This window comes from Triticum dicoccoides, chromosome 7A (genome assembly GCF_002162155.2).
Source record: "Triticum dicoccoides isolate Atlit2015 ecotype Zavitan chromosome 7A, WEW_v2.0, whole genome shotgun sequence".
Lineage (NCBI taxonomy): Eukaryota > Viridiplantae > Streptophyta > Magnoliopsida > Poales > Poaceae > Triticum > Triticum dicoccoides.
The window spans coordinates 718,731,624-718,741,682 of NC_041392.1; the positions used below are offsets into that span (position 1 = coordinate 718,731,624).

A 10,059-nucleotide genomic window follows, 5' to 3' on the forward strand; every position below is an offset into this window, starting at 1 on the left:
TTGAGTTCCAATGATAAGTGCATATGATCCAAGTAGAGAAAGTATGTTAGCTTATGCCTCTCCCTCAAATAAAATTGCAATAATGATTACCGGTCTAGTTATCGATTGCCTAGGGACAAATAACTTTCTCGTAACAAAAAGCTCTTTACTAAACCTAACTTAGTTGTTTCTTACTTACAACAGCCCCTACTTTTTATTTACTTGCTCTTTATTATCTTGCAAACCTATCCAACAACACCTACAAAGTACTTCTAGTTTCATACTTGTTCTAGGTAAAGCGAACATCAAGCATGCGTAGAGTTGTATCGCTGGTCGATAGAACTTGAGGGAATATTTGTTCTGCCTTTAGCTCCTCCTTGGGTTCGACACTCTTACTTATCGAAAACTGTTGCGATCCCCTATACTTCTGGGTTATAAGTGACCTCTCGTGGGGTCCGACTGCGCAACCGTATAATCTGATCTAATGCGATATCTTTTCTGGAACATTAGAGGCTGTGGTCACGAGGGACGTCGAAACACAGCTTAGGGAATACATGGCCAAAGAACGAATTGATGTGGTTGCGCTTCAGGAGACTATCAAAGCTGATTTTTCTTACCGTGATCTGTTAGCCTTCGACCCCCTTAATCGTCGATTGGCATTGGCTCCCATCCTCTGGCCACTCGGGTGGGATCCTGATGGGCTGTAACAGGGGCATTTGTGAGGTGCTGTCGTGGGAACAAGGCTCGTTTTTTGTCGCTGCTACGATTAGGCATTCTGTCTCTAGACTTATTTGGGTAGTGGTGTGTGTTTATGGCCCTGCAGATCACGCTCGATCGGTGACTTTTTTGGCCGAAGTTACGGCCTTGGTTGGGGCCAAGCGCTCGATTAATCTGCCACTGGTGGTGGGCGGAGACTTTAACTTGATCCACTCGGGTGCGGACAAAAACAATGACCGGGTGGACTGTACAAGGGTGTCCATGTTCAACACCACTGCGGCTGCTGCTTTACGCGAAGCGGCCCGGACGGGGGCCAGGTTCACGTGGACCAACAAGAAGTTGGACCGGGTCCGCAGCGTGCTGGACCGGGTGTTTTTCACCCCGGAATGGGAGGTCCTTTTTCCATTATGTACGTTAGTGGCTGAAACTCGTATTGGATCGGAGCACGTTCCTCTTATCTTTTCTTCAGGGGAAGAGAGAGCCCGGCATAGTAAGCGCTTCTTCTTTGAGTCTGCCTGGTTTGAAGCAGAGGATCCAAGCGGTGCGACCAGCGTTTACCTTAGGGGCAAAGTTTCAGGTTCGGGACGGTTAGTCCACTAGTTTCTGGTTCCACTCCTGGCTCGGCACCTGTCCGCTGTGGCAGAGTCACCCCGCAGCCTTCCAAGTTGCTGCAAACACGGAGCTGATGGTGGATGAGGCACTCCGGACCTCACCCCCTTCAGTAAACTTTCTCCGAGCGCTTCTCCCACATGAGGAATTAGAGTGGAACGAGATATTGGCTATGATTGGCCAGCACACTATTAGCCAGGGAGCGGATGACGTCTCATGGAAGCTCTCTTCCTCGGGATCGTTCTCGGTCAAATCTCTGTACACCAAGCTTACCGAAGGGGACGTGCTGGACATAGCTCGGGGGCTATGGAAGGTCGGCATCCCGCTCAAAATAAAAATCTTCCTCTGGCAGATGTTTCAGAATCGTCTCCCAACGACGGATAATGTTGCGATCTGCAATGGCCCATCCGATGGATCTTGTGCGTTGTGCAATTGCAATGAGGATGCTAACCACGCCTTCTTCCATTGCCACCTAGCCAGATTTGCGTGGAGCGCAGTACGTGCTGCCTTCCAACAGAATTGGAACCCGACATCGGGGGCCGATCTTTTACATATCTTGCGTTTGCAAAACGGCACTAGTGCTCGGATAGTTTGGAGATGCGTTGGGGTGCTCCTTTGGTCCATTTGGACTACCCGCAATAAGATGACGATTGAGAAGAAGTTCCCTTCTCACCCTGCTGATATTTTGTACAAATGTCACCTTTTCTTGCAGACTTGGGCTCCGTTGGGGAAACCGCGTGATGAGGAGCATATGGCCGAGACGATGGCAAAGATCCGCTGCATCCAGATGGAAGCAAGATAAGCGGCTGGACCTGACTGAAGCATCGTCACCATCCTCGGCATCTTTTGTTCTCCCTCGTAGCTCTTATCTCTCCGTTATGCCAGCCTGTGAGCTGAGGATTTGCCAGCCTGCGTGTTGATGTCATTGAACTCTCGCGTTTTATCTTTTGGTCGTTGTGATGGCCTGTCGTTATGATAACCTATGTGAACTACGGAGGTTTCCGCCTGTTGGCTTATTAATTTAAAGCCGGACGCCGTTGGGGTCTTCGTTCCAAAAAAAACTGGGGTTTGACAGTAGAAGCTACCGCGCTAAGCCCACAACCAAATATGCCTTGATGCATCAAACAGAGAAGCAATCCACAGCAGAAATCCGATTCATCGTGCTAATAATAAGTTCGCTGGGACTTACAAATTGGCCAGAGAGATCATCCTTCACCAGCCGCAGTAAGACTGAAATCAAAATGGAGTTACAAATTCAACGAAAACAATGAAAAGTGAATTACAAAAATACATGGTTTGAAGAGCAGAACAGATTGGCAGATTTTTAACACGCTCCATCGGTCAACAGGCTTCAGTGATCTCGTCGTTGCAACCATCACTATGAACAGAAGGAGAATTCCCGCCCGCAGTCAGCTCGTCATCGCCAACAGTAGCCTCCACAATGCCACCAACTGATTTGGAGACAGCATCAGCATGTTTGATGAGGAGCAGGATGTGGGTCAGAAACTCGCCACCATTGCTCAGCTGCCTGGCGTGGAATCCCCCAGTTGCATTGGTTGCTGCATAGCACAGCATCTCCACCCACACTGTTCCAATTATTACCATCTTATGTATGAGCTCCAACTTCATGTTGAGCATTGTGTGAACAAGACTGCATGCTTGCCACAGCACAAGGTCGTCCTGGTTAACAACACCCATAGACCTGTCTTTTCTTGGATCAGAAAATACTTTCTTGTAATTCAGAATCATCTGGTAATTCCCATCCGCATTAGATTTGTTCCATATGCTCAGAAGCTGCATGTAAGAGCCACTGGTTTCACCAAACAGGCTATGAGCAGCTGGTTTGATGGGCAGCATGTCAGGGTGCTCGACGAGGAGGTACATCATGTAATCTGAGAGAGTCTCAACTGCTCCAGCCATGCCCTTATACTTGCCGACCAGCTCCGATTTGACGTCAGGGTGATTGAGAAAGGTGCTTGTGGCTATATGCCAGATAAGCATGCTTTTGTGAAATTCAATACTCAGGCTCCAATTGAGCTGTTGGCTCTCGGCAAAGCCCGTGAACCTGCGAGCCCAGTACCCACTCTGGATGGTCACGTCTTCAATTTGTACCATATGCCTCTTGTCACCTTTGAGCAAGCCCCATACAAACTCCTTCACTTCAGGAGAAAGCTTGGGATGTTTGGTGCAGCGAGCTTTGTCCCACCAGTCCCGGAGCCCAATTAAACGGGCTATTCTTCCCTTGAGGTCCTTCTTTCCTCTGTGAACACAGAAGGATATCAAGTTAATTTGCCCGATGGAATCGGACCACCTTCCATCCTTGATGGCGACGAGGTGGTACCGTGCGAACAGAATCACAATTGCCAGCCGGTCCCAGTCATAGTTTCTCAGGATGGCATATGTCCAGGTCGACCAAATCATCTTCAAAACAGATGCGACCTCCAGTGCGCAAGCTCCACCCAGAAGAGCAAAAGTGGTAACAATGTCGGGTGTGCTGTAGCCATCTCTATTGCCTTTTGTGAAGACCCTAAGAGCTAGGCGAAGCAAGACACAAGTGAAATGGCACGGGTGCAGAAGCCACTCCATGTGTGGATCACTTCTGCCTTGGTGTACAGAATGTCGTACACCAGGCTGAGCTCCAACTCTATTGCCTGGTAAACCTCCCCAATTTTCCTCTTCTCCGTTGCTGATGCATCTCTGATCTCGTCGTCTTTCTTTATATCTACACGAAGCTGCAGTAGCTCATGGATGTAGTCTTCACCATTTGTGGAGACATCATTCATGTCTATGATTAAAGGCTTGACAAGTAGATGACCCAACATATGTGCTGCGATCACAGTAAATGTATAAATTCTGAACTGTTTGTTTTTGGTGAAGTAGTCTCTTTTTGGGTTATGCCAACGCCCATACCTCCTCATATTTTTGAAGGCACTTCAGAGACTTCAGACTTGGCGGGATATCGCAGCATTGTCCACATCCTCCTGTGTGCGGAAAATATCACATATATCATGAAGCATCTCGAGAAAAGGCTTGCGTGTTCGCTCTTTTCTGTAACGGGAACCACCCTTGCTTGCACGCTTCATTGCCCATATCCTCTCACCGTAATTGAGAACTCCGGCGGCCAGAACCAACATAGCCGCAGGAACAGAGGTCTCCCCACCCGCAGTGATGTACTTGTACAGCACATACACGGTGCCGGCGACCTGCACAAACATATTTAGCAGGTGACGCAGCCAGAGTTCATTATCCTCTAGGGCGTACGCGGTGATGGTGTCCTGGCCGCCAAGGTGCAGCAGGAGGAACGGCGCCCAGAACGCCAGCAGCTGGTGCTCGCCGGACGATTTCTTCGACAACGACGAAGACATGTGCCCCAGGGCGTACACCGCAGCAAGATCAGCAAGCAGATACACCAGCCAGAGAAGCGCCCGGAGAACAGAAGAGAGGGTGTAGCGGCGGATCCTTGCGAAGAAGAAGAGGATAACCTGCAGACTGAAGCTGGCAAGAAGAACAGTTTGGATCTCCCACTCATTCCACAGTTCCATCCAAGATGGAATTGGCGCTTGAGCTCCAGCCATTGATACGCCAAGCTGCAAGCAAGAATTTTAACTAAATCTCTATATACACATCTAATAGGTCCCAATATAAATTGCTTCGAATCGTAGCAGGTGTGCTAATGTATGAATACGTACCTGTGACTGAACTTGGTTAATCTGACCTCCCTGATATGAAGGTAGATTAATTCGGCTTATGGTAGCAAGGTCGCAACACAGAACCACAGCAAAATGGTAAGGTCCGGGAGGAAGAGCAGAGGGGAGGTACAGGAAGAATGGAGGGATCGGGTGTATGCATCTATCATCAAGGCTCTCATGGGTCTGAAATTTCAGATCTAGTCAGCACATGTACATGTGAGCTGGTGTGTTACAGTCCAAAAACCCGATAACCAAGTTGACATACAAAAATGATGAATGTAGGACAGGTACACATGACAGATGAGTTCGAACCTATGGATTTGTTTACTGGTCATTCCATATTCTATGGCGTGCAAGTTGATGGAATGCTCAATCATGAAGAGAAAAAAAAATCAATCAATTAAATGGATCCATCAGAAGCCGGGTTTTTAGATGAAGATCCTGCATTAAGTGTGCATATACTACCTCCATCCTGGTTTAGTAGTCCCCTCGTATTTTGGGTAATAAAATACGGGTTATACATAACAAAAATAATATTGTTAAAAAGCACATTCAAATACAAATCCAACAATATAATTTTTTATATCGCGCATTAACATTTTGCTAGTCCAATATGTGGTTAGACTTTGACCAAAAATACGAGGGGGGCTAGTAAACCAGGGCAGAGGTAGTATATACTATGCACTCCGTCCAACAACAATTTGATCATGAACTTCTGGGACAGCAAGCATATTTTGGCATACTATAGGTATATGCATGCACTTGAAATACTTTGTCAAAATATACATCGTTTTGTGCTACGAGCCTATGTGAAAAACAAAATAGTTCTCTGCCAATAACACGCTATCTTTTATCTTCACTTGACTTGACTCGACTTAGGGGTGGAGCATGTACACACGGGAAAAAACAAAATTGATGAAAAACGATGGGAGAACTTCACTTCATTCAAAAAAAGGACTTCGTTCCTATGGATTTATTATTATTATTTGTAGAAAGAAGACTTTATGACCAGCTTTATTGCAAAACTTAAGGATCCGTCATGGCCTAGTATGGATTTAGTACTAATCTGCAAGTTGATTGCAACGCTCAATCATAAAGAAAAAAAAAAGATCAATTAAGTACATCCATCGGAAGCCGGGTTTTTACTTTTTAGATGAGAGCGTTGATTACGGACATCGCAAGTCGGGCTGCATCAAGTGTGCATATCAAGTACTCCTATTATTTCTAACGGCAACTTGATTATGGACAGTTGGGACTTGGAATATATGCACTTGGCTCCATCTGAAACCCACGAGGAGGCCATGAGAGCTCTGAAGATAAGACATGTTAATGACAGAATACAATGACAAGCCTTGCATTAATTTAAATGAAAGGGGAGATCTGGAAGTTACGCTGACGATCTTGTACATCGGGCGCTCGTATGGGTGATTGTATTTGTGCATTAGTATTGTTTTCAGCAAAGGATTAAGTTTGTTTATTACCTGTGGGCAGAGAAGCTAGCAGTGTTTGATACTGGTTGTTCTGTACTGGCTGGTTTACCTGAATTCAGAGGTGAGGCACAAAACATTAGACTTAGGAGTGCATAACCCTGTTTATATATATCACACAGCTACTATCTTACATCAAAATCTTACCTGGACTGGAATCTTAGAACAGACGTTTATTTGAACAATGACAAGTTATAGTGGCTACTATTAAACACATGCTACTGGATCATGCACGCAGAGTCAGAGTGCCTTGTTTTCTTGGTTTTGCTACTGCAGCGGTGTTTCTTTGACTGATCTGTCGATGGCCCGGTTCAGTGCAAGAAGAGGCACAACCAAAGCGCCTACCAAGAAACAGGACTGAGACATGAATACTAAGGAGGCAGAAAAAGAAAAGTTCAAAGATCGAACAGCCAAAGAGAGCCATACTTCGGAAGAAATTTCATTAGGTTTGTCGTTTAAGATACAAACAGAAAGAACATCTTCACTCCCACATAATCCAAGCAATTCAAGCAAAAATAAATCATCGGCTTTCCCCTGGTTCTAGTCAACCACAACTTCAGAAGATGAACTTCAATCGGATCTGCATTCAAGAGGGCAATTAAATTAAAAATATTTGAAGTAACAAACATTCAGGATGGTGATACTGTTATAAACCTGTTGTCTACAATTTACTGGAAGGAACTGAAGGAGTAGTATTTTTATTTCATTGTTTTCCTTTAATGACAGAAAAGTAGAAATACCTCTGCTGGACCCCTCAAGTAATAGAAGGGAGCACTGCCCTTGCCTACACATGGGCCATGGCTCCAAATTCCTAAGCCACTGCCATTTGCTTTCAGAGACTGTTTTCAGAGAAGCTAACTTTATTTCTCACGATATGGAAGTCATATATCTTCCAGGTTTGCAGGTGGATCATACATGGCTTCTTTTAAATGAATCTTCATCAGATTTTCCACTCCAAACATAGATAAGAGGAACATATTCAGTCTGGCTCAGTCTAAGCGATTCAAGTAAAAACTCCACAAGACAATCCATGATCCGCCTAACTCTTTGTTAAACAACTAAGCGACCAATGACCTATCTGCAGTTCTGCACTGCACTACACAAAAGACATCCATGTGTGATCATCTTTTTATGGTTGTATTCTTAGGAGGCATACCTCACTAGCAGCGTAGTACTACGGCAGCGAGTTTGTTATGCATATGACTGCAGTACCTGATAGCTTGACTAACATGACAGACTTCTATGAAGAGAAACAGCAATAATTAACTATTTTTAGTGTAGGCCTCAAGTATGACATAAAAAGGGGATCATATACCGAATCCATCAAAGCAGCAAGAACAATCTCTTCAGGCTATCTGAAAACCTCTCACCAACCTTTGAATTAGCTGATGAGCTTGTAAAATAGTCAGTGCTCTTCACAACTCCAAGAACAGCATTCCAGCTACCACTTTCTCAGACATTTTTGGTGGTCACCTTCTGAACCCTGCCAGCAAACCACAAGCGTCATTCTTTCAGACCGACAACAAAACCAATATTCGGTCGAGATTATGTGCGTACAATTGTGTAACTAAGCCCAAGGTAAACGAAATCCAATATTCCCACAAGACTTGATTTTATCATCAGCCTGCAAATTAATAAAATTGTGATAGACTAATTTGGTTAGCAAGTCGCAGCAGCACATGGCACCGAAGCGGGCTAGGCAAGCATGAAAACAGAAGGGAGCTAAAATCAAGTCTGTAGGGGACGAGCTCAGTCCCTTGCCTAAGGGGGCGTGTGGAGACGTCGAGAGTCGCCCGGCGCGGTCGACGGAGAGATCCAACGGTGTGGTGTGTCACGCACCGTGGAACCGAAGCAGAGGATTTGGGCGCGCAGACGGAGCTCGGGCCATGTCGCGCGAAGAGCTCTCGCTTCTTCCATGGTCGGGCGGCTAGACCGGACCGGCGCGCGCCGGGCCGCTGGTCGCGGCGGGTGAGACCGAGCCCCCCGCTGCCGCGCTCTTCTGTCCTCGTCGAACTGAAGAAAGGCGGCGGAGGAGACGATTGTGGGTGGGCTTTTGCGTCGGCCAGCTGCTGCTTAGCTGACTGAATGGGCTGAAAGAGGTGTGGATAGAACCACCTGGGCTGAACGACTCAACTTCCAAATCATGGGACCCCTAAATAAAGCATACAAATTAAGAAAGATCTATCTCTCAAAAAAAACAAATTAAGAAAGATCTTGGTAAAATTAAGAAATATTTTGGTAAAATCATGGGCGGCGTGTGTGATATTTAAAAGTCTTGATCTTGGTAAAATTAAGAATGTTTTTTTAAAGAACAGTACTAACTTCCTGCCGGCAGGAATTCTGCAACAGATACGCACGCTGTCCAAACGAGTGCATTGTGATGCCTCCACATTATTTCACTTCCTCACATTATTTCACTTCCTTCTGCATGTGCGTAGCATTCCCTCTTGATTAGAGTAACTAATTACATGCATGTAGTAAAAGACAGAATTAATGATGTCATCAAAGATTCTTCCCAATAAGAAAATTCAAAATGTTTTGTTGCTCAAACCGTCGCTCCGATTGAAAACCCGTTTTTACATAAAAGATTCATCGCTAAGAGACCTTCGAAACTAGATCTCATATTGATATGTTCCGACGACTTTTTTTTAGATCAAAACTTATCAGGCCTAGGCTAAATATGTTATCACATCTCTCGTTCATAAGTTACCATCTTGTTTATAAAGAAATCACCGGAGCATATAAATGGTCAACCAACCTTCTTCCCACGTGCAAATGGACTAGAAGACATAATTGTTGATGTCATCCTAGATTCCTCCATATTTCAAAACTTCAAAATGTTTTGTATCTCAAACCGTCGGTTTGATCGAAAACCCTGTTTTCACATAAAAGATTTTTCGCGACGAGACCTTCAAAACTAGATCCCATATTGATATGTTCAAATGACTTATTTCGGTCAAAAGTTACCACTTCTAGGCTAAGTTATCATGCATGTGCGACATATGTTACCATGTTGTTTACATAGATATCACGGGGGCATAAACCTGGTTTCTCTAACCTTCTTATCAGGTGGTCAGGTTAAAGTTACCGCAGTGTTTGTGCATGAGTTATCATATATACAATGTGTATATAGTACTACCAAACTATTTACACAAATGTTATCGGGGGTATGTTTTTAAACAACCCCTCGCCGGAGTTATCAGGACTTAGACACATAAGTTATCAGGCCTGCGGTGTGTGATTATCATGCTATTCACACAAAAATTACCTGGGGGATACATCAATCCCTCCCCTTATGCCAAAAGTAATCATGACCAAGATACATAAGTTATCAGGTCTGCTTTTGTGAGTTACCATGTTATCCGCATAAAAATTACCAGGATGATATTTCATCAACCACCCCTGCCCCTGGGCGTCAAACTTACCGAGGGCATATTTCATAACCCCCCTCCCGGCGCGAAAATTACCATGAGGGTGCACATAAGTTATCATATCTTCGGGACGTAAATAATATCATGTTAACAGTGCGGCTCGTTTCGCACGCATGGCGGCACACTCACGAGAGACTCACGCATGGC

At 45.1% G+C, this 10,059-nt stretch overlaps 1 protein-coding gene across 1 annotated transcript; it reads right to left on the reverse strand.

The window, feature by feature from the left end:
• Nucleotides 1–2,447: 2,447 nt before the first annotated feature.
• On the reverse strand, nucleotides 2,448–5,131 carry LOC119331999. The gene is made up of 2 exons (XM_037605180.1): nucleotides 4,995–5,131; nucleotides 2,448–4,892 (listed from the first exon to the last, which is right to left on the reverse strand). The coding sequence occupies exon 2, from the start codon at nucleotides 3,889–3,891 to the stop codon at nucleotides 2,647–2,649; it is 1,245 nt and encodes a 414-aa protein (XP_037461077.1). The 5' UTR covers nucleotides 3,892–4,892; nucleotides 4,995–5,131; the 3' UTR covers nucleotides 2,448–2,646.
• Between the last annotated feature and the right edge of the window lie 4,928 nt (nucleotides 5,132–10,059).

What these genes read in the sequence shown, in the direction of transcription:
- LOC119331999 (XM_037605180.1), bottom strand. Translation starts at nt 3,891, where the DNA reads ATGGAGTGGCTTCTGCACCCGTGCCATTTCACTTGTGTCTTGCTTCGC.